At 38.3% G+C, this 26,135-nt stretch overlaps 1 protein-coding gene across 1 annotated transcript in view; it reads right to left on the bottom strand.

Annotated features, from left to right (window-relative positions):
* Positions 1-26,135, bottom strand: part of STK32B (serine/threonine kinase 32B) — a 136,610-nt gene that overhangs the window by 46,587 nt on the left and 63,888 nt on the right. The window contains exon 4 of the mRNA XM_078148862.1: positions 12,498-12,587. Within this exon, the coding sequence (XP_078004988.1) occupies positions 12,498-12,587 (90 nt within the window). The remainder of the gene's footprint in view (positions 1-12,497; positions 12,588-26,135) is intronic.

Genomic DNA, 26,135 nt, shown 5'->3' with positions numbered 1-26,135 from the left:
AACTAATTGCATTGGTTTAAGAATCAGGAGAAGTCATAGTTCTAGGTCTGACCATTACTAGCTATGTGACCTTCAACAAGGAACTCTGCCTCAATTTCCTCCTCTGTAAAATTAAGAGATTCAGCTATTTGTTCTCTTGCATCTCAAGTTCTAATATTCTCTGTTCTAAGGCACCTTCAAGCTATTATATCCTCTGTACTAAAACCCCTTCCCACTATGACATTCTGTGTTTTAAGGGCCCTTCAAATCTGTTCTGAAGTCTCTCTTTTAGTTCTAACTTTCTATGTTCTAAAGTCCCTTCCAGCCTTGATTCCCTCTAAGTCTATATCATAACAATTTTTTATGGGAAGCCCAGGACTTAAAGCAAACTCTAAGGAGCAGTGGATCCAGGAGAATTTACATTGTATTTTTTCCTATCCTACCCAAGTCCAGAGAATAAAAATGAGAGCTCACACTTTAATTTCCCTTTAAGAGATGACAAAGCACTGCAACTTACAGCGACTCTGTGGGTGTACACAGTACAAGAATTATTATCCCAACTTTACAGTTGAAGAAACTGAAGCCTAGAGAGGTGAAATGACTTGTCCAACATCTTGCCATTAGTAAATGTCATACTAAAATTGGACCTGGGTCTCCTATTCTCCAAGACACCTTGTGCATCTGAGCAGAGACATGTGCTACTTTCTGGGCCCGCCATACATTGGAGAGTGTGGGACACTCAATGGATATTTAAGTAACAGAGCTCTCCCAGACTAACTTTAATTTGCAACAATTTCATGAAGGTTCCTAGGCTGGAGGAAGGCAGCAGAAACCAGGCCACTAGTTAGCCTAGTAGGATTTGGAGAGAAAGCCAGACTACAGTCTTTGGCATAGTTCAGAGCCCTTCTTCCCCTGACCTAGACCATTCTACACCCCTGAGGCTCTGCTTCTCCTGGAGCCCAGAGAAATTGTTCTTCACATAACCAGAGTATTCAATAACCCTTTATTAAGCACTGACTTTGTGCTAAGTTCTAAGAGATACACAAACCCAAATGAAATGGCCCCTGCCCTAAAGGAGCCTACATTCTATTGCCTTCTCGATTTGACCAAAAGCTCCATTTAATAATAATTTTTAAAGGACAGGTGGAAGTTGATTTCGACTTTTGTTCTTTCCAACTTGGCAGCTTATGTACAAACTCAGTGGAAACCCTCATGGCTCTGCCATCATCTGCCCAGTGGTATGCCAATATCAGTTCTCAAGTTGTCCCAAACATTGCCATGAGTAGTTGAGTAATTCTGCTAGCACAGGTTTTAAATAGAAAGCAAGAATTAAGCCCGAGGGGTGGCACGTAATCAGTTATTCAGAAATGCATTGGTGTGGAGTGTAAAATTAAAGAAAGCAAATTCCATCCCTTCCCCCCACCCCCGCCTTGGAAATGTCAACATGAACTTGGTTGGACTATACATGTTACACTAAACACTACCAAGCTGAGAATACTTCATCACTGTTCAAAAAGAAAAAAAAAAGAGCAAGCCCACTAATGATGATAATTATGAGCTTCCTGATTTAGCTCTCAGAATATGACTGAAAGCTGCGATTGCTGTGACAGGGTGTAAAATGTTGTTTAGTGACTAGACCTGCTAAGCCTGAAATCCTTCAGCTCTAGGTAGTATTTGAAATGTTATTGGGTTTGTTTTACCGTTGACTAGGAATACTGCAATAAATGTCATCAATCCAAGCATGTTAGAAAGGGAAAGGGGGAAGAAAGTGCTCTTGCATACAGGATGTCCAAGTGGGGCGATGTTCCAGATTACGGTACATAGAGCATGGCAGGTAGAAGGATTTTAGAGATGATCTCATTCCTCATCAGTCAGTCAATAAGTCCACTATTTTCCAGTCACTGTGCTAAGCACTGGGGATACAAAGAAAGGCATAATGTTCCTTCACGAGTTTAAGCTCTGCCGCATGCTTGTGGGACCCTCAGTAGCTCAGGAGTCACTTAGCAGTAACAGCTTGGAGATGGGAGATTCTCCAATGGGAAGAGGACCAGTCAACCAGTCAATCGATAAACAGTTATCAAGTGCCTTCTATGTGCTATGGTGTTACATGCTGGAGACATAAAGGCAGGAGAAAGTCCCCACCCCCAAGGAGCACACACTCTAATGGGAGAGACAGCATGCAAACAAGAATATACAAACGAGTTAAATACAGGATAAAATTGGAGATAAATCTCGAGGGAAGGCACTAACATTAAGTGGGGCTAAGAAAGGCTCTTTGCATAAAGTGGGATTTTAGCTGAGGCTTGAAGGAAGCCAGGGAATCCAGAAGGCAGATGAGGAAGGAGGGAGTTCTAAGCATGAGGGATAGTCTGTGAAAATACTCAGTCAGTGGATAGAGTGTCATGCTTGAGGAACAACGAGGAGGTCAGTGTCACTGGACGGTAGAATATGTGTGTTTTAGCAGGTGGAGGGCAGCAAGATGTAAAAATGTCAAAAAGGCAGAAAGAAGCTGTTATGGAGGGCTCTAAAAGCCAAACAGAGGATTTTAATTTTACCCCAGAGGTTATAGGGAGCCATTGGAGATTACTGAATAGGGGAGTGATACGGTCAAACTGGCATTTAAGGGAGTTCAATTTGACAGTCAAATGGAAGATGGACTGGAGTGGGAAAAGGGGGTGGATTTGAGAGGAGAAGCCAGAAGAAATCTACTACAATAGTCTACACACACACACATCTGTATGTATATGTTGTCTTCCTTCAGTAGACTCTAAGTTCCTCGAGGGCAGGACTATTTGTATTTGTCTTTTTATCCCTCATTCCTCTTGCACTGCTTGGCACAGAACTGACATTTAATAAATGCTTATTTGTTTCCTTATTTGAGAGACTACAAAAGGAACAAAGGCAGAATCCTGGGGAATGACAATAGTCAAGGATTGGGAAGAAGAGAACTAGCCTGTAAAGGAAACAAAGAAGAAAAACCAGAAAAGTGTGAATCATAGGAGGCAGGCAAGTGACCATGTCTTATATGATTATGGGCAGGTCATTTTCACCTGTCTTTTTCTGTTCTCTAATCTCTTGGATGAGGACTCTAATCTCTTGGAGTCCTTAGATGAACTCTAGAGTTTCTCACAATATCAAAACCCTATGAAGGAGAGGGCTGAGATGTTTTCCAAAGTGCACTAATGTGGGTGAACATTCCATACACCACAAGATGAGATGTTAAGATGGTACGTGTAAAAATCTGAATCTTCCTACACCCAGCCAAGTGAATACTGAGTGCCAAATGACAGATTTGTGGATTTCAGTCACTTGAGCTCTTCAGTTCAAAGGCCCCACCAGCAATTCACAGAATATTAAATGCAACAGCTCAGTTAATGATTGAGTGGATAAAGTCCCAGAGGGCAAACTCTCAAGGCAACCCAGAGAAAGGTATTTGCATAGAGCCAGATTTTTATTAATTAAAATAACAGATGGAATGTGCAATTTTTAAGTGTCCCAGATAAAGGATCATGTGAAGTCCCAAGAGCCCATGCAGAGTTTGGTTAACCTCCACACCAGGGCTGATTAATATGATGAATTAAATATATGAATATATTATCAACATATAAGCAGGTACATGCAAAAGATGAGGATATAAGAAAAACACAGGCTCAATCAGGAACTAAGTTTTTCCTTGAATATTTTCAGACCTCCAGCAACACTGACATAGTCCATATCTTTGTATATGTACAAAATAGGGTGGGGTCTGGTGCTGCCTCTGTGATCCTCGAGGAACTTAGAGTCTACTGAAGGAAGACAGCATATACATACATATATGTGTGTGTGTGGACTATTGTAGTAGATTTCTCCTGGCTTCTCATTTCAAATCCACCCCCTTTTCCCACTCCAGTCCATCTTCCATTTGACTGTCAAATTGAACTCCCTTAAATGTCATTTGTAGTACCTAGAATTCTATTCAGTGGCTTCCAGAAGGTGGCTTCCATTGCCCTGGAAGTTGGAACTGTTCAAGTCTACCTACTTTTCCACATCCAATCTGTCAAATTTAAGAGCCTTATGACCTCAGAGGCAGCTAAGTCTCATAGTGGATAGAGTGCAGAGCTTAAAGTCATGAAGACTCATCTTCCTAGGTTCAAATCTGGCCTCAGACACTTCCTAACTGTGTGGCGCTGGACAAGTCACTTAACTCTTTTTACCTTGATTTCTCATCTGCAAAATGAGCTGGAGAAGGAAGTGGCAAACTGTTCTAGTATGGCAGCCAAGAAACCCACAAATGAGGTCATAAAGAGTCAGACACTACTGAGAATGATTCAACAACAACGACAACAAAAATGGCCTAGGAGAAACCATGCTGGAGAAAAGAAGGCACGCTTTATATTACAAGGGTTCTTAATCTGGTGTTTGTGATCTTATTGTTGTCTTTGCATTAATCATATTATTGTTATTATATTTCAATAGAATTGGTTTCATTTGTATTAGAGATCTAAGAAGGTAATTCTTGCTAATGGGTTAAAGACAGACAAGTATTCCCATATGTATTCTCTCTAAGGCTTCATTTGCCTTTGAATTGTCAATACTACCTTATTCCAAAAGGCATGAGCTCCTTGTGTCAGTACTTCAAGAATGGGTAATGTTAGTCTTCCCTCCAGAGACACCTAGCATCTCCTTTTCATCTTAGTAGATTGTCTTCAAGGAGTTCTGTAGCTAAAGAGAATCATCACTACGGCCAATGCCCTCCCACCTTAGCTCAGTAGGTTCTCAGGAAATAGGTTTATAATATGTTTTTGTAAATCATTAATTCCCAAGGGTATTCTAGGCATGCCCCATTACAGACTTTCTCAGGAAAGAGTTACATGTGTTTTTTTTTTCTAATTTGTTAATTCCTAATGGTATAAAAGGCATAAGTAACTTACAGGAAGGAAAGTATTTTGTCGAGAAAACGAGGGAGCTTTCTAGTGTTCCTTAAGTTACCCCATATAGGTAAATACCTACTTTGCCCATGAGTAAAGCTGAGCTAGCCCATTTCCCAGTGTATCGGAAACATTTTGTCCGTTGGTGTTCCATGAATGATCCTGAATAAAATGTAGATATCTCTTTAAGGAAGCAAGCATTTGTTAAATGATTGTAACATATCGAGGAGCAGCTAGGTGGCACTGTGGATACAGCACTGGGCTTGGAACCAAGAAGAGTCACCTTCAATGAGTTGGGCCTCAGACACTTACTAGCTGTGTGACCCTGGGTAAGTCACTCCACCCTGTTTGCCTCCATTTCCTCATCCGTAAAAATGAGCTGGATTAGGAAATAGCAAAGCCCTCCAACATCCCTGCCAAGTAAACCCAAAAGGGGTCACAAAGAGTTGGACACGACTGAAACTACTCAGCAGCAGCAGTTTAACCCATCCATGTGCTGACTATTTTACCAATATTATCTCATTGATTTTCACAACAACCCTGGGAGATAGATGCTATTAGTGTGGTCCCCATTTAACAGTTGAGGAAACTGAGGCAGAAAGAAGAAAGTGACCTGCTCAGGATCACATAGTAAATGTCAGAGGTCACATTTGAACTCAAGTCTTCCTGACTCCAGGCCCAGTGCTCCATCCACTGGCACTACCTAGCAATAGGTGAAGAAACAGAATGAGTTAATTCAGTTAAATGGTTCTCTCAGATTTGCCATTGTGGTTTCCGGGGGGGGGGGGGATGATATTGCTGCCATTTGCTATTGAAAGAGAAAATTAGTTTTTGCCTTCCATTATATCTGCAGCAGTATCTGCACAGTAACTGGTATATAGTAAGAGCTTAATAAATGCATGTTGTTCAAATGATTAATTAAAAAGGCATGGGGACAAAATTTTGCAGTTCCACCCTCAGTGACACTGATTTAGGCCAAAGACCACCCAGATATATAGTATCCAGAATAAGGGAGGTGAGAGTCCTGCTATTCTGTGTCCTTATTATATCACAACTAGGGGACCATGTTGAATTCTGGGCAATATATTTTAGTCTCTAGTAGGAGGTAAACAGCATTCTTTATCATTGGTCCTCAGTACGTTAATCAAAGATCTTAAATCTTCCAAAGTTATTTGTCTTTGCAAATGTTGTTACTGTATAAATTGTTCTCCTGGCTCTGTTCACTTAAATCTGCATCGGTTCACACAGATCTTCCCTAGAAACTTTCTCTTTTATAACTTTCCTTCAGCTCTGGCATGATCTAGGGTCTGAAGCTTCCTTTGCCTGGCACTCAATGTTCTCACTGATCTGGCCCCAAGAGTACCTTTCTAGATGTATTTCTCCCTCATCCTCCATTCTGGTCAAGTTACCTTGCCCACTTTTCTTGAGATTGCTTTGTGAGTCCCGACGTCCCTGATTTTCTTCACACCATTTACTCGACCTTGAATGCCCTTTTCTTCCTTCCTCCCCAATTCCCGAGAATCACAGTGAGTCTCAGCTCCACAAAGAAATCTCTCCTGCTCCCTAAAACCCACAAGGAGGTCTTTTCTCTGACTTTCTATAGCATTTACTGTCTCCAACTCTCACCTGGCCCTTCTCATACACGGCATTGTCTGTGTGCGTGTTTTCTGTCCCCTATTCAATTGTAAGCTTCTTGTGGGCAGGGGATATACCTTGGTGTTCTCTACTATCCCTAAGATTGTGCCTTTCCAAAATAATTTGAATTTATTTACCTGATTTACATAAAATAGTGCTGGTTGCTTCAGGTGAACCAAAGTGTAAAGAAAAGGCAGTGGATGGAGTGTTAGACTTGAAGGCAGGGAGATCTGAGTTCAAATCCAGCCTCAGATATTAGCTGTGTGACTAAGCCAATCGCTTAATCTCTCTCAGCCTCAGTTTCCTTATCTATAAAATGTTTGTTTGTTTCTTTTTTGCTTTTAGGCAATTGGGGTTAAGTGACTTGCCCAAGGTCACACAGCTAGTAAGTGTCAAGTGTTTGGTCTGAGGCCAGATTTGAACTCAGATACTCCTGACTTCAGGGCCAGTGCTCTATCCACTGCGCCACCTAGCTGCCCCCCAAAATTTATTTTTTGTTTTGTTTTGTTTTTAGGCAATTGGGGTTAAGTGACTTGCCCAGGGTCACACAGCTAGTAAGTGTCAAGTGTTTGGTCTAAGGCCAGATTTGAACTCAGATACTCCTGACTTCAGGGCAGGTGCTGTATCCACTGCCACCTAGCTGCCCTCTCATCTATAAAATGTAAATAATAATCACACCTACCTTCCAGGGTTGCTGTTAGGATAAAATGAGATAATTGTAAAGTACTTTGAAAACCTTCTAGCAATATATAAATGCCAGATATTATTATCATAATTATAAAAGATACACGGGAAACTTCTTGCAAGGAAGAAAGAAAGAAAGAAAGAAAGAAAGAAAGAAAAAAGAAGAAAGAAAGAAAGAAAGAAAGAAAGAAAGCAAGCAAGCAAGAAAGAAAGAAAGAAACTTCTTGCTAGCAATGATATTATTCAGGGTAAACACAACCAGAAAAAAAGAAAAGGGCTGTCCATATAGCAAAAGGGAGAGGTTACAGATGGATAGACCGTACCAAAAGACCTCCAGGGCATTGAGTGGCTCAGATCCATTGAATTCAATGTACCTTACTAAGTGCCTACTGTATATCAGACTCTGGGACCGGCTCTTGAGTTGAGCCTCAAAAGGATCTAGGGATTCCTAGGCTGGAGATTAGGAGATAAAGCTTTCCAGGCACAATTTTGCAAAAGTATGTAAACTGGAGATTAAATGATATAAATGAGGAACAGGAGATAGGAAAGTATGGCTAGGACGCCGACAGTGTGAGGGGAATAATGTGATATCAGTCCGGCAGGCAAGCTGGAGAAACATTGGGAAGGGCTTAAAATGCCAGACAGACGAGGGCTATGCGGTGGCATGGTGAATAGACTTCCGGACTTGGAGTCAGAACTGAGTTCAAATCCTGCCTCAGGTATATTTGCTTAGCTCTGTAACCCTAGCCAAGTCACTGATCATCTCTCAGCCTCAGTTTCCTTATAATAATAGCACCTACCTCCAGGGTTGTTGTGAGGATCAAGTGAGATACCGTATGTAAAGTGCTTAGCAAACCTTAAAGTGCTATATAAATTATACTGTTGTTAGTAATAGTGGTATTGCTGTTGTCTTATCTTAGAGGGCATAAGGAGTTTTTTCAGTGTCTTTGACAGGGAATGACATGGGTTGGTCTATACTGTAGAGAATACCAACTTGGCAAGCTATACAAAGGATAGATTGCAGACATATGTGGTAGGAAGAGAGGGGAAGGGCAAGACTTTTTTAGAAAAGATTTGGATTGGAGTGTTATCCACACTGGTGGCATCTTTTGACTCTATGTCCAGGGTCATTCGTACTATATCACACTTCCTCCCTCAGCAGAATTCATGATTTTTGATCCTTAAAGAAGGTTAATTTTTCTAGGAGCATAAACAGTTTTTTTGAAATCCTTTGAAATGAGAATTTTTCTATAAATGTATATGTCTGTTATTATATCAGAAATGGTAGGGAGATGGCAAAAAAAGATTGGCCTATTTCTTGACCAGACAAGTTTGGTGGTATTCTCAAAAATAATAATAAAATGAAAAGTAACCCTGAACCATGATACAGATGACCCTACCTGCTTAGAAACTATTCATATTCAAGTTAATCAACTTCAACAAATAAAGTATATGGCATTAGATTGGAGCTTTTGAATCTGACTTGTAGCAACCTTCCACAGGTCTTTATTACCAATTTGTTTAATCTGGTACATTTAGCATGAATTAATTTTCTCAGATTTTTGCATCATTATATTTCTGAATTTGTACTGGACCTCATTAAAGCCAGCACCTTCTTTATTTACTGATTAAGTGATTAAACTATTACTCTACTTTCTCATGCAGTACAGTAAGTATCCCTAATGGTAAACAGCCAAGCCATGATTACAAACTAAAACAAAACAGGTTTTCCATTGCTTTTCCCTATCTTTGGTTCCCTAGCTGGGAGAGGACTCATCGGGCCAATGCAGCAGTTTTATTTGACTCCACATTAATACATTAGCTCGTGATAACAGAATTCAAATTGACAGAATTGAGAACCAAGATAATATAAATTGCCCCAAAGGTTCAGAGCAATGGAATATGCTCCTTGCTTATCTCTGATTTCCACGGCCTTGGCAAGAGTCTTTGAAGCAGTGAATTATGACTAGGGATTAGAACTCTTTGGAGAAATTCATAATCTCAAAAGAGGCCTGTTGGGTGATCAAATACATCAATGAACTGGGTTCAGTTTTGTAAAACCAAGCTTGTTTTTTAGATAACCCGGAAGAGTGAAGAAACTAAAGAATCACGTCATATGAAGACCATGAGAAGGAATTGGGAAGGTTTAGCCTGGAGAAGAGAAGGCTTAAGGGACATAGGATAATGCTTTTCAAATTTTGGAAGGCCATGTTGTTCTCCAAAGCTCCAGAAGGCAAAACCAGGACATATGGAAGGAAATCAGGGAGTCAGAAGTTAGTCCAAGATGAAGAACTTCTTAAGAGAGCCACCCAGTGATAAAATGGGCTATCTTGGGAGAAAGTGACTTTTCCATCACCAGATGTCTTCAAGCAGAGACTGGATGGCCATTCCTCAGAGCTGTGATGGAAGAGATTCATGTTGTAGGTAGGCCTTGAACTATATAAGGTCCTTCCAGCTCTGAAGTCTGACAATTTGGTGGATATATTAAAAAAAAAAACCTCAATGCTCACAAACTTTATCTTTAGCTCCATTAAAAGTTGAAAGATTTTAAAGAGAATTTTTAACTAAATAAGGCACAAATTACTCTGAAGACCTCAGAACCAGTTTTTCTGCACATTTGTATGGAAACTAATAAAGATTAGACTAGTAGCTAAGTGGTACAGTGGATAGAGTGCTGGGCCTGGAATCAGGAAGACTCATCTTCCGGGGTTCATATCCAGCCTCAGAAACTTACTAGCTGTGTGACCTTGAGTGAGTCACTTAACCCTGTTGCCTCAGTTTCATCATCTGCAAAATGAGTTGGAGAAGGAAATGGCAAACCACTCCAGTATCTTTGCCAAGAAAACTCCAGACGGGGTCACAAAGAACTGGACAGAACTGAAACCCCTGAACAATACCAACAATAGTATAAAAGATTCTTATTTGTTTATGAAAGATAATCTGGTCAGAAATTTGTTTGATGGCATGTTTTAACTGTTGTCCCAATTACAAAGTATATGCCAAAATAATAAAAGTGCATTTTATTTCAAAATACTGCTCTTTTCTCAAATATTCTGAAAATACTTTTTAAAAATACTACTGTATAGAAGCTGTAAAAGTACTGTTCTGAGGGACTATATAGCAATGATACTATATACAATTAATGTTATTTTACTTAAATTTAGTGACATAATCAATTTTAAACCTAATCTTCTACCCTGCACATACTAGGGATTTAATGCTTATAAAGATTAATTTTACTGACATGTATAGTTCAAAATTAAGCATATTTTACAATTCACTTGAGAATACATACGGAAAGAAAGAAGGTAGAAGAGAAGAGGGAAGAAGGGAGTGAGGGAGAGAGAAGAGGGATAGGAAAAAAACGGAAATTCACTTTTGGTCTGGACTTATGATTTTGTGAAGAACTCCCCAGTGAACAATTTCCCTCTTCACTAATGTAAATTAGCAATTCCCATAATTTATAGTCTTATAATCTTTTTACATTCTTCCCATAATGTATAGTCTTATAAGCTATAGTTACAGTTACAGTCTCCAATTGGCCAGAGCACAGAGAAGCTGAGTGGTTTGGCCAGGGTCACACTCAAAATGTGTCCCAGGTAGTACTTGAACCCAGGTCTTCCTGAAATCAAGATTGGCTCTCCAGCTACTATACCATACTGCCTCAAACATAAGTTGTACCCAATGAACTACCAGAAAGAGAAACAAGACCTGTTTTTCCCTATTTCATATTTATAACGAATATATTAATTACATAACGCAAAAGATAATTTCATGTCTTATAGGTAGTTTTTCACCTTGGAGAAAAGCTGCCTATTAAGGTCTCTTTTAGCTTTATCATTCTGTGTTATGCATTCTAAGATCTATTTAATTTATAAATAAAGGGAGAGAAGTTTGGCGTGTTTAATTTACTACCAATATTCAAATAGAAAATAATTTTGAGACAAAAATTAAATTTAAGATTTAATTTCAAGATAGAATTTAAGATTAAAATTTAAGATAAAATTATAATTATACATGTCTAACTTCACTTAATTGGTTGGGATTTGTTGATAGAAGAGTAGGAATCTATTTTCATGAACTGAGTCCTGATTTTACAAAATAATAAAAATTTTATTACAGTGATTTAAAACTATGATAAAGCCTGGGATAGTGAAGAAAAAAAAATCACAGGCCTTGGAGTCAAAGTAGCTGGCTTCAAGTTCTGACTCAAGCACTTACTGTGTAGGTGACTATGGGCAAATTTTTTATTGCTGTGAGTCTCAGTTTTCTCATCTGTAAAATGGGGATGATAATATTTCCAATATCTACTTGATGGCACTTTTTGGAAAAAATGTTACTAAAATGTGAGCTACCATTTTTGTAGTCATTTAATATACAAAGTGAAAAATGTGCTGATTCTCTACATATCCTGATCTCCAAACATCTTTAACATTGGGTTAACACAGTGATTTTGAATGTTTTTAGAGTTGGACACTCTCTTAATATATATCTAGTGTTAAAAAGAATAATGCAGTTGTGTGCAGGTATATTGTAAAATGGTCTTAAGACAGCTTTCAAGGTAAAGTCTAATATAATCCATTGCATATAGTGCAATGTTTGTTGAACAGCTGGATGAGTTCCAAATAGTGAGGAAAAGCTGAATTCAAGTGTTTCCTATGACTATGTGTGTGTGTGTGTGTGTGTGTGTGTGTGTGTGTGTGTGTGTGACCTTGGACAAGTCATCTCTCAGTGCTCTAGGTAGCTTTTTAAGGCTGCATTGGTAGAAAGAAGTATTTTTTCAAATAGTTCCGAATACCAATGCAGCCAAAGACCCAGTCCTCAACTAGTCCCTATCCCTGTTAAATCTTTAAGGTTTCTTCCAATAGGCAGCTAGGTGGTGTGGTGCATAGAGTCAGGAAGACTTATCTTCCTGAATTCAAATCTGACTTTAGACACTTACAACCTGTGTGACTCTGAGTAAGTCATTTAACCCTGTTTGCCTCAGTTTCCTTATCTGTAAAATGAGCTGGAGAAGGTCATGGCAAACCACTCCAGAATCTCTGCCAAGAAAACCCTAAATGAGGTCACAAAAAGTCAGACACACCTGAAACAAGCGGACCACAAAGTCTCTTCCAATTGTATATCCCAGGGTACCCGCCAGCTGTAATATTCTGTATTTTAAGCTTCCTTTCAGATCTAACATTCTGTGTTCCAAAACCTAAGTAAAGACCATTCTCAGCCAGTCAATAAACATTTATTAAGTGCCTACTGTATACTAAAGTTTTTTTTCTAATTTATCATAAAACTTACCCATGTAGGGCTTTGTTCCAGCCATCGAGGAAGCCTTTTCTGCTCCTTTTATCACAGTGGCGATGTTAAAGTCAGTTATGTGGACATGCCCTAAAAATACAGAAACACGAATGGATGTTAACCATGCCACATCTGGGTCTGATCACTGTTTGGCTGATGCATGGAAAAGAAACTTGTTTGTGGGGTATAATAAAATCGTGCTCTCCACCCCCTGGGAGGGCAGAGAAACATTGCATTGGCTATAAAACCTTAGTTTGGAGGATGTCCATCAGATTGGCTCAATACCGTACCGTTTAAAGTCATGCTAGATTTTACATGTCTTTTTATTAAATTTCATATTATTAAATTCAGCCCATCATTATAATTTGTTAAAAAAATATCTTTTTGGTTCCTGGTTCTGTCATCCAATGGATTAGTTATCCCTCTTGACTTCATTTTGTTTACAAATTTTGTAAGCAAGTCATTTGTTGTTACTGAAATCACTGGTTAACATTATAATATGTAATTATAATAAAATAGTGATATTTAATGTCATTATTAATGTTAATATCAATCTGATCTAACCTATATTTTATTGAAGTACATACACATGTCTATGTGTATATATGTATGTGCTTACATGAGTGTATATGTGTGAGACACTCACACACAGCATAAGCCAAGGACAGGTCTTGGGAGATCAGATTGCCTTTCAAGGTAAATGTGCCAAAGTGAAAAACAAACAAACGTAACCACACGTGGAATCAAGACTGGACTTCATTCTTAGCTGTCACTTATTGGCTCCTTGGCCTGGGGAAGGGACTGCATCTTCCAAAGCCTCTCTTTCCTCATCTGTGAAAGCAGGATAACAATAGACTGTCACCTTCCCTGGCTTCTTGCAAAGAAATGATTTTGCAAACCACATAACGTTATCAGTATATAATCTATTCTTGTTTCAAGGCAGTGTGGTAAACTGAAAAGGGCATTTGAAGCTGAGTTCCAAGGGCAGCTCTGACCCTCACTGGCTGTATGACACTGGGCATCATTTAAACTCTTTGAGTCTCGCCTTCCTCATCTGTTAAATGGAAATGCTAACATGTGAATGGCTCACTACACAGGATTGTTTTAGGGCTCAAATGATATAATTATGCTTTAATTACACTCATTTTTGTAGGGTATCAGACCTATGATGCCATTGATATAGGGAACAACCTCCTTGTACCAATGCAGGTTAGCACCTGTTCTAATGTGAGTATCATGACTTGGCCAGGACCACAAAGCCAACAGGTATCAGAGGTAAGACTTGATGCTAGGTCTTCCTGACTGCCAGCTGACTATATAGACTATGCCCTGCTGCCTTTTTATACATAATATACATATATATATATATATATATATATGTATATATATATATACACACACACACACATATAATGTATACATACATATATGTATGTATGTATACATTATATATGTATATATAGTATATACACACATTATATATATGTATATATGTATATATATACACATATATGTATATCTGTATATATACACACACATATATGTATATATACACGCGCACACACACATATATATAAACATATTATATATATATAACATTATATATATATATATAACATTTATATATATATATATATATATATAAATACATTTTGTTGTTGTTGTTCATTTATTTTGGTCATGTATGACTTTTTGGGACTCCATTTGGGATTTTTTTTTAAGGCAATTGGGGTTAAGTGACTTGCCCAGGGTCACACAGCTAGTAAGTATCAAGTGCTTGGTTTGAGGCCAAATTTGAACTCAAGTCCTCCTGACTTCAGTTCTGGTGCTGTATCCGCTGTGCCACCTAGCTGCCCCTATTTGGGATTTTCTTGACAAAGATACTAGAATGGTTTGCTATTTCCTCCTCCCATTCATTTTACAGATGAGGAAACTGAGGCAAACAAGGTTAACTGGCTTACCCAGGGTCGCACAGCTAGAAAGTATCTACAGCTGGGTTTGAACTCAGGAAGATGAGTCTTCCTGACTCTAGGCCTGGCACTCTATCCACTGCACCACCTAGCTGCTCCATCTAACACATGTACAAATAATTTGTTTTATCCCAAATTTTATATCTCTTATCCCATTTGATGCTAATGATATCAGGTAGGCCCAAGTGCTATTACCTCCATTATACAGATGAGTAAAGTAAGATTCAGTATGGTATAACAATACAATATGGGAAAACAATCTAGTCAGCCAAAGCATGTTCAAAAAAGCAAACTTTATCATAGAGAAATGGACAAAGTGAAGGCCTTTCTTTGATTGTTATGCAAGAAGCACTGATTTCACTGACTGAAAACATAATGTCTCTGTGGCCAGAATCACCTTTAAACCTTTGCTGTCCTTTTCAGGGAATCTTCACTTTGAAATGCAAAGTGAAAAGTGATGCTTTTTGAACTCAACAAAGATGGGGTCTACAGACAATAGGGAGTTATACATCATAATGCAGGCCACTTATCGATCTTTTCCTCCCTCACAATACCAATAGGCAATTGTCAATTTCCAACTGTCAAGCCATCAGTAACAGTGAACCCACCAAGCCCCGGACTGAAATCAGTTCCACCTTCCATAGAAACTAACTTTGATTACACGGAAGAGGAATGATTAAGATCGAAGGCTCACATCATGTACCTCATTGCTTAAGTAGATTCTGTTGGCAAGCTTTAAAGTAGGGGATCTTTCTTACAGAAACTGGACTTTTTCAACAGAGAGAAAAATCCAGGGGCTCATCATTGCAGACTGCTAGGTTCTGCGACATCTGACTTCAGCGTTCCAGACAAATTGAAGAAAACCTCAGATGCTAGCAATGACTCATGGTTATTAATCTAGAATTCATGAACTTGATTTTGAAAAAAAAATTCAGTGATATATTTCAAAATAATTGGGCTACTTTTCAATCCAATGCGTTTTGTATATTTTAAAAGGTCCTTCAGAGAAGGCATCCATAGGCCACTAAATGGCCAAAGGAATCCATCTCACACACACACACACACACACACACACACACACACACACACACACACAAATGAAGACAACATCAGAATACTCTAGTGTAAGAGGGAGGGGGAAGATAATAAGCATTTATTAAACTCCTACTATGTGCTAAGTGCCTTGAAATATTATGGGTAATAGTCTGATTTGATCCTCACAGCAGCATTGGGTGGGTAGGGTATGTGTAATTATTATCCCCATTTTTAACTGAGGAAACTGAGGTTAAGTGAGTTGCCCAGGGTCACACAACTAGTTAGTGCCTGAGGCCAAATTTGAATGCGGGTCTTCCTGACTTTATACCCAAATCTCTAGCCACTGCACCATCCAGCTGCTTCCAAGTCACTTAATTTCTCTGGGCCTTGATTTCTTCATCTATAAAATGCATTCATAATACCTATACTTCCTACCTTGCAAAGGTATCATGAAGAAAGAACTTTGTAAAATGTAAAGCACTCTAGAAACATAAGTTGTTATTAGCACATAGCATCTACAGAATAAAATATTTTTAAATGATTGATTTGATTAAATAATTAAATGATGTCAGCTTCATCAAGCAGGCACAGCCCAGGCAAGAAGCCATATGAGGTTGAGGGGGTAGCCAGTGAAATGCAAGCTAGAAAAAAATAATTGCCCACCCTAAGTAGGGTGATAAGCTCTCAGACACAACCTAGGGCACTATTGATAATGATTAAGAACAGACTCACTCCTGAGAAATCCATCGTTGGTATCCCTGAAAGGGCTTGCAGAGAATCGAGAATCAGTTCTTGGGCATCGTCACAATTAAGCAGGCATGCCACTGATCAGGGTGAGGATTACACGGAGGCTAATTAGCTTCCTTTTTAACATCCAGAAAGGGAAGGAGGGGATGGCTTTAGGTTTTAGGGCTGGGAACTTGGATTTGGAAGGTACTTTTCAATTCTTTCATCTCTCCGTCTCACCCAATTGGAAAGATGTAGAGGACACAGTGTGAAGCTACTACATGGCAAATGAAGTGTTTCGTGCAGGTGATACCGCGCCAGACGGGAAGACTTTCACTTCAGGTTTTCACTTTCTGACTTCATTGATGAGTGCTGAACCTCCCATTTCTTCCCCTAAAGTGATGTTATAAGAGTGTGGGTAGAAGAAAATCAGAGCTAAGCAAAGTTTCCTAATGAATTGAAGTTGAAACTTTCTCTAAAACACACAAATACGACCTGAGAGTGGGCCATATGTTCTCTGAAAGCTCAAATTCAACACAATTCAACAAGTAAGAACATCGGATTTGGAGCTCCATAGACCTTTGGAAATGTTGAACAATTGAAAGAGCATTGGTTCTGGAGTCAGAGGATCTGGGTTCAAATTTCACATCTGCCACTTAAGTATTTGTATATGTGTGGATATATTCCTTTCCATTTCTGGGCCTCAGTTTCCTCAATCATAAAATGAGAAGGATAGGCTAACTCAGAGGTGTCAGACTACTACCCATAAAATGCTTGAATGCCCTGAAACCAGATTGAAATATAATTGAGAAATATCTAAGAAAATAAATAAAAATACAATGTAACATAGATAATAGTGTGTTTTTCTAAGTCAACATGTGGCCCCAGGGATCCTTACCTGCACTTTAGTGGCCTGTTTCTACTTCAGTTTGACATTGCTGGGCTAGATTAGGTCCATTCCAACTATAGATTTATGACTGTCTGATTTCCTCGGGTCGCAATTACTATTGTTGTTATTAATGTTGAAAGATTGTCATTATTATTATATTGGCATGGTCCAGCCATTAGCACTGAATATCCTTCCTGTTATTTAAGTAATTCTCTATTTCATTAAAGATTGATTTGTAATTGTGTTACTAGACTAGATCTTAAGTTTGCATTGATTGACTCCCAGACATTTCAAGTATTTTCACAGTTTCTTTGAACAGGACTTCCTTTTCTATTATTTCCTCCTGAATTCTGCTGTTTCTAATGAGTTATGCTATTGAATTTAACAAAGCCATTGTCTTAATTGTTTCTTTGCAGATTTTCTAAATATGTAATCATGTTATCAGTAAACTTCAAATTACTATGACTTGACCAGGTCAGTTATTATGAAGTAAGCCTTGCAGAAATGGGAACGATTATCACAAATACTCTGTGAGAGAAAACAGTGGTTAAGAAATTGACTCAGCCAGTGGAGGGAGACATATTCTAGTAGGAAAGATTAGGAAATGTAATAAAATTGGAAGCTCAGTGGATGGGATAGAATGGGATTATCAAAAGCTTCATACAAATGGTGTCCCCTCATCTGGGTCGTGAAATATTGGAGCTTGGAGAAAGGGACATTGGATGCAGGCATAGGGGATGGCATAAGCAAGGGCATCAAACTATGATGAGTTTTAGATAGTAAACAGTGGATAGAGTATTTGAGGGGAAGAATGAAATAAGCTTAAAGATAACTTGGAGATAGAATATGGAGGGATTTGAAAACCAGACTGAAGAGTTTGTGATGGAAGGCATCAAAGGCTTTTGAGCAAAGGACTTTTGTGATCAGAATTGTTCATCAGGAATATTGCCCATATTAATCAATTCATATTTATTGTGTATATTGAGGATTGCAGCATTTTTAGACCATATAAAAACATTATTTTAACTGTTAGTACCCTTAAAGTGTTAATGTGTGTATATTGTCCTTTAACAACTCACCAGCTGACAGGACTAAAGGAACTTAGCAATCTCCATGATGGATATTCTTTATATAAATTAAATCAATGGATAAAAACGTATTTGCAACAAAATGAAAGAACGAGGTTAGTGACAATTATGTTGGAATATATCGTTGAAGACCAAGAAATGAAACACAACAAAAAGCCCTTATAGAGAGAAATTAGGAATCCTTCCTTACAAGGTGCCGAAAGTGATGAGCTCTGAAGGGCATCACAAACAGTATAACTGATTGTATCTTTAAAATAGGAAGGTTCTAGCTAAACATGGCAGTCACTAAAGTCAACCAGACCTTCAGCAAAAAGGAACAAAAGTCAGGGGAAACACCCAAACTTATCTTTTCCAAGAACATTTACAGGTTATATTAAAATTATAATGAAACCACTTCATTTGGACTTAATCATCTTAGAACCTGAAGATATTGTGTGAAGAAGCCATAAAGGCACGTAAAAGATAAAGTCAGGGTGGGGCAGCTAGGTGGAGTAGTGGATAGAGCACCAGCCCTGAAGTCAGGAGGACCAGAGTTCAAATCCAGCCTCAGACTAAACACTTGACACTAGCTGTGTGACCCTGGGCAAATCACTTAACCCCAATTGCCTAAAAGCTTTAAAAAAAAAAGGAAAGAAAGATAAAGTTGTGGAAAGTAACTAGACTGGGAGACTGGACTGGGGAAAACAAAACAAAACAAAAGAACTATCTGACTCTTAGAAGCTGAATAATCTCAAAAGCACATAGAGATAAAAATTATACTTCATGTTCCTACAACTTTATTAAGGCATAAGAAAGTAGTTTAAAAATAATACTGCATGTGAAGTAGGTTAATTCAAACACTATTAGCCAAGAGGTTAAGTGACTTGACCGAGATTAAGCAAATATTGAGTTAGACCTGAGATTAAAACTTTGGTCTCCTTAGACTTAGTCCAGTGTTTTAAGGTTGTGTGTGTGTGTGTGTGTGTGTGTGTGTGTGTGTGTGTGTGTGTGTATGTTTAACTCTTCCACAATGCCTCTCTTCTTCTGAGTTTCAAATAGCACCCTCTGCCTTGACTTGTCCAACCCAAATAAGTGTGGTGATTTCTGACTAAAATGACTACCTAAACAGAGGCATATAGCCTACTTTTCACATTGCTGTTCTTGGGGAAAAATATTTAAAATGATGCTAGACAGAATAATGATCAATAACTCCAATTTGAGAAACTAAGTAAGTACCTTCATTCATATTAGACCTGTACATACACACACACACGCACACACACACACACACACACACACACACACACACACACACACAAGTTAGCTAGAAACTTATGGGCAATAGGAAAAGGGACCAGAGACATCTGCAGCCTGCAAGGCTCTCGATCCAGAGGCAGAAGTACAAAAGGACTTCTTGGGAAATCCTGAAACATAAGAAATGATGAACAGCCTGACTTCATAAAAACCTGGAAATTCTTGTGCGATCTGATGCTGAGTGAAGTGAGCAGAACCAGGAGAATGTTGTGCAAATAACAGCCACATCATGTGATGACTAATATTGATAAATTTAAGACATCTCCAAAGGCCTTGTGACGGAAAATGCTATCCACATCCAAAGAAAGAACAATGGAATTTGAATGCAGATCGAAGCATACTATTTGCTATTTTTTTCTTCTGTTGTGTTTTGTTTCCTCTTTCTGGTGGTTCCTCCTATTGTTTTAATTCTTATGACATCACTAATGTGAAAATATGTTTAAAAAAGAAAGACATCTAAAAAGGACAAATAATAATCAAAGATATAGGACCCAATTCTCTATTTTGTGGTCCTTAATAGTATTATTACATGTCAATGCTTAACATTAAGAAAACGGCATTTCTTGAAAAAATATTCTAAAACTCAAACTTTTATCCCTTCAAGATTATTAATCCTATACCAATCAGGGTGATTTCATAGCATTTTGCTATATGAGAGAAGTCCAGTTCCTATGTAGAACCTGATTGTGAAGTCTAAGGCTGGTATTAAAGGTTATAAATGAGAAGCAATAATATAAGAAGTTATGTTTTAAATCATGTTTCCTTCTTCCCCAGAGGTCCTCCATGCTTTAAATATAGATCTATAAACATGTAAAATACTCTCACATTAAATACTGGTTAAAAGATGGAGGAAAAAAGAAAATTAAAAAAGAAACCTAAGTATTTCCAATAAACAGCCCATACATAGCCTCATCACATTTGATTAAAAGCTTGGTTACTCAATACCTCAGTATAATACTGAATAATACAGTATTATACTGTATTGTAATACTACTGTATACTACTTCAAGCAGTCAGAAAGAGTTCAAGAATCAAGTAATTAGTCAGAATTACATAAGATATGGCATTTTCTGCCATAAACAAGAAGAGATCTTGGAATACAACATTCTGAAAGGTAAAAGTTATAGGGTTAAAAGGAAAAATAACTTACTCTGAAATTCTGAATATAATCTGCAGAGGAAAAGAATGAAAATTTAGAGTAATAGAAAACTTCAAGCATTCTTTTTGAAAACACCGCCGCTGAGTAGAAACCTCGAAATTCAAACATGAGTGAAAAGAAACCTAGAAAGGGAATCTGATTGAGCAATTGGAAGGAGCTGTATGATGGTAAAATGCTACCATTTTAATAGGGTGAGAAGAAAAGAGTGTCCCTTCAGAACTTTAGTGTTTTCAAAATGCATCGAGAGTTAATAACAGTTAATATAATAATTAATAAATAATACAATAATAAAAGGAAAGCAAAAGAAATGATAATAAATTCATTCTGTTCTTATGATTTTAAGAGCAGAAAGAGAGGAAAGGATATAAAAGGAATACAGTAGAGTAGAAAGAAGGAAAATGAGGTGGAACTTAATATTTTTCATAATTGAATTTTAAGAGAAGAGTACATAAACAGGGAAGGAAGGTTGAACAGAGCAGGCTCAAGAGATGAACTTCACTCTTGTCTGAATCAGACAAAAGAGGGTTGAAACACACACATGTTACAGTTTGGTGTAGACATATGTCAGTCTAAACAAGGAGGGAGGATAAGACTGGAGAGGAAATAGTGTCAAATTTCCACTTTGGAGGCTGGATCCTAAAGCACTCAGAAAGGTGCCTGGTACATAGTAGGTGTTTAATAAATGTAAATTGACTGACTGACTAAAGCAGGAATTAAAAGAAAAAAGAACTAAGACTCAGTGATATGGATCTGGGTAGGAAAGAGAGAAGGGGCAACACAGTGGAATAAGACTCTTTCAGTTATAAAGCACTACTGTTGATTATATTCCTTCCTATTTGTCACTTTTTTTCTTCTTTGTAAAGATGGACTGAGGGCAGTGGAGTGCTAAGAGATAAAACAGTAATCAGAAAAAAAAGCAACTCTTTAGCAAGTTTTTCTATATAAATGTAAGGTATCATTCATTCAATTCAATTCAGATTCAATTCAACAAACGTGAATGCCCACCATGAAAGCAAAATATAATAGAAATAATAATAAGCCTAGAGTCAGGAGATGTGGGTTTGAATCTTGATTCTGATGATGCCTCTAGAAATATGGAAGTCAGGGCAGCTAGATGGTGCAGCAGATAGAGCACTGGCTCTGGATTCAGGAGGACCTGAGTTCAAATCTGGCCTCAGACACATAACAGTTACTATCTATGTGACCCTGGGCAAGTCACTTAATCCCATTGCCTAGCAAACCTCTCCCCCCCAAAAAAATAACCTAGTCAGTCAATAAAAATTGTGAGAGGCAGCTAAGTGGTGCGGCGGATAGAGCACTGGCCCTAAAGCCAGGAGGACCTGAGTTCAAATCCAGCCTCAGACCAAACACTTGACACTTACTAGCTGTGTGACCCTGGCAAGTCACTTAACCCCAATTGCCTAAAAAAAAATACCAAAAAAAAAAGAAATATAGAAGTCATTTAATCGTACTTGCACTACCTATCTCATCTGGTAATTAAGGAAATATTTTACGAACTTTTAAACATTATATAAATATGAGGTGCTAGGGAAACAACAACAAAATCACAGTTGTAATAACTATTTTCTTAAATTGGTATTATTATGACATTTTCAATTGCATTTGATAAATACGTACTATCTAAAAATAAGATAGAGATTATGGATACAACCCCCCCCCAAATGACATCATGGCAGCTCTCAAGAAACTATAATCTAATAGTAAGATAAAACAGGTACATAAATAATTATGATACTAGGTTGGATGTGATCAGCACGAGAGAGATTCGAAGTTTTCCAAGAGATCTGAAGAGAAAGAAATTACTTTAGCTGGAGTGATCAGGGAAGAATTCCACCAGAAGGTATCTTTTGATAGGTACAATTAGCCAGCGTTTGGACCATGTACCTAGAAGAGGCTGCAGTGAGATGAACACTTAATATGAAGCCTAGGTACCAAATTTTAAAAATTATTTTGCCATCCTGCCTGCTAGATGTTAGGACTTAATTGCATTTAATAAACATGTAATAAGTGTCTCCTATGTACAGAGCCCATGGCCAGGCTGGGACAAGAGCAGGAGAGGGAGAAAACAAAGTTTAGACAAGGCACTCATCACATCCCTAGGCAACAAAAACAACTCTATTCTTTGCTTTCCATTATCTTCCAATTGTAGTAAACTTATCACAGGCCTGGATGAAAAATAGCAACAACTGTAAAACTAATCCTGGCTTCGTTTGGCTTGTGGCACCAGTAGCTGGTTGGCATTTTCAGAACATTCCGTTTCTGGGGAAACAATGACCTTTATGATTTTTTTCCTACCCTCATGGGATTTGAAGCTTGTCTGTGCCCCTATGGTGAGTCTGGAAAGGGACTGAATGATGTGTCTGTCTCTGAAGCCTCCAGTGCACAGGTGTGCATCCTGAGATAACAGGTGGAAACAAGAAACATGCTGCTTCCAGGGCTTATCGAGATCTGTGGCCGGGGTGTGTTGTTCTCCGGATAATCTCCATGTCTCCTGATGGATATGGTGTAGCTCTTGCCTTACCTCCAACCACTAGAGCCCACAACCATCCCTCTCTTTTGTGAACCAATACAATATTTAGAATCATAGAATGTCAACACCAGAAGAACCATCTGTAGAATACAGATGCTTCAAGCTGGAAAGGATATTAAAAGGCAGAACACCAAATGTCACAATGCTGGAAGAGACCAAAGAGCATAGAAAGATAGGTTAGATCTAGAAAGGACCTTTAGAGACTGGTGGCACAGTAGAGAGAGTCAGGGAGACTTGAGTTCAAATCTGATCTCAGACACTAGCTGGGCAAGTCATTTAACCCTGTTTCGGTTTTCTTATCTGTTTAAAAAAAAACAAACTGGAGAAGGAAATGGCAAACCACTTCATTGTCTTTGCCAAGAAAACCCCAAAAAGGGGCAGCTAGATGGTGCAGTGGATAGAGCACTGGGCCTGGAATCAGGAGGAGATGAGTTCAAATCTGGCCTCAGACCTGACACTTGGCACTTACTAGCTAGCTGTGTGACCCTGGGCAAGTCATTTAACCCCAATGCCTTACCGAAAAACAAAACAAACAAAAAAAAGCTTTTGGGGGCAACTAGGTGGTGCAGTGGATGGAGCACCGGTCCTGGATTCAAGAGGACCTGAGATCAAATCCGGCCTTAGACATATAACACTTATTAGCTGTGTGACCCTGGGCAAGTCATTTAACCCCATTGCCTAACCAAACAAAAAAAAAAGGAGAAAAAAAAAGAAAACCCCAAAAAGAGTCATAAAGAGTGAGACACAACTGAAAAATGACTAAACAATAATTCAAATCTTTTACTTTATAAGTCAGGAGATCATGACTCAGAGAAAGTGTATGATTTACTGAGGGTAACACAGCAAATCACTTCAGGACTGAAGAGAGGACTTCTAACTCCTATGGCAATACTTTTCATAGTACTTACCCTCAAAAAGTGGTTGTGAATCTCATATAAGATAATGTATTATAAAGTACTTTGGAAACTTTAAAGCAATGTGAGGGTAAGTATTATGGTGGTGGTGGTGGTGATTTTGCATCAAAATGGGTAGAATTCTGGCTTGGCATCTGAAAGACCTAAGTCTAAATTCTGCCTATCACTCTTAATGGTTACGTGACTGAACAAATTCTTTAAATTCTAAGAATCACAAGTAACTCCCAAGGACTTAAATACATGCCTGGAAAGAAAGCTTATGAGTAATTTTTTCCAACCACTTAGACAATGTTAAATTCAGGAGTTTGGAAATAGTTTGGAGCATCATTAATAATGATCTGAGATCTCATTGACCAATGACTGCTCTTGCCACAAAACTCAACATCACAAAGAAATCTGAATTTATGTAGTTTGAAGAGAAATCAGGAGATGAGATCTCAAGCCTTCATTCCTTTTGTTGTCGATTCCTGGTAAAATAAGGGAGGGATCCAGAAACCTATTGATTGACTGACTCCACTGAGCAAAAACAGAGGAAAGTTGATCACCTCTCCACCTCCTCCCTGTCCTCATCTCCAAGCCCCAAGGGCAAAACACACACACACACACACACACACACACACACACACACACCCTTTACCTGACCATTCCCACCTTCAGACCTTTGATAATGCTTACCTAGATCTACTCTGCCTTTTCCCACTAAGTGTTCCTGTTATCCAGGCCTGACTCCAGTACCGAATACCTTCTTCACCAAGCCCTGACTACTTGAGCCAGAAATTATGTTTCCCATTCATTGAGCTAAACTGAACTACAAATTAAGACATTTGATCATTCAATTTAATACTTAATTGGACAGGACTTATATCATTCTCTAGTTGTTCCATGTAGGCAAGTCTTGTCTCCGTCAAAAGAGGTCAGGCATCATGCCGTATAGAAAAAAAAAATTATCATCACAATAGTTGACATTAAAATAGCTTATATTTGTAATAATTAAAATTATTTATTTTATAATAGTTAATGTTTACATTCAATTTGATTAATAAGCATTCGTTAAGTGCCTACTATATGAAAAGCATTATGCTAAGATCTGGGAATACAATTATCCCCATTTTATAGATCAGTTAACTGGGGCCAGAGAAAGTAAATTAACCTGCCCAAGGACAGTGACCAAACCAAGATTCTAACTCAGGTCTCCTGACTCCAGATCTATCTCATGGTTCCATGAACAGGCTCTTAAATCATAGTGTGTCAGCTTTAAGTAAATATTTGGTTTTAGTTTTTCTTCAAATCTCCAAGTGCTGTGTAAAATATGGACATCTTATGGGCCCTTTATCTCAGTAGGAGACTTTCTTTTCCTCTAAGTATTTAGTGGCTTCCCCCCATGCATTTCCTAAGGAATCCAATTTCCTCATAGGCCTTATAGTAAATAACACATGTCCCTCCTTTTCCCTAGAGTCTTATGCTCACTGTGGGAGAGAGATGAAATAAGAAATATTTTGACAAGGGAGTAGGTATTTTTAAAGCTGCTACCCACCATCCAATGAAGAGCATGAAACACATGTATAAACAAATGTGTTAGAAGCAGATGGAAAGACAATTCTTTAAAATAAGTCATTTTAATTCCATCTGGAAGATGCGATCCATTCATTCATTCACTCATTATTCAACCGCCACTTATTAAGCAAATGAATGAGGAGCCCTTTGCCGGGTGGGGGTAGTTAAAGCTTTCACACATAACACTGTTCTCTACCCTCGATTCAATTTCATGAACAGTTATTAAACTGTTCTGTGTAAGACCCTGTGCATATGGAGAAAAAAGACGAACCAGTGCCTGCCCTCAAGAAGCTTATGTTCTATTGCTCTCAAAGAGCTCACAGTCTGTGTGGTTGTTCAGTCGATTGTCAGTCGTGTCTGACTCTTCATGACCCCATTTGGGGTTTTCTTGGCAGAGATACTGGAGTGGTTTGTCATTTCCTCTTCCAGCTCATTTCACAGATAAGGAACTGAGGCAAA

This window comes from Phascolarctos cinereus, unplaced genomic scaffold (genome assembly GCF_003287225.1).
Source record: "Phascolarctos cinereus isolate Bilbo 61053 unplaced genomic scaffold, phaCin_HiC Scaffold_9;HRSCAF=440, whole genome shotgun sequence".
NCBI lineage: Eukaryota > Metazoa > Chordata > Mammalia > Diprotodontia > Phascolarctidae > Phascolarctos > Phascolarctos cinereus.
The sequence above is the reverse complement of the archived record's forward strand: the minus strand, read 5'-3'. Positions and strand labels throughout refer to the sequence as shown.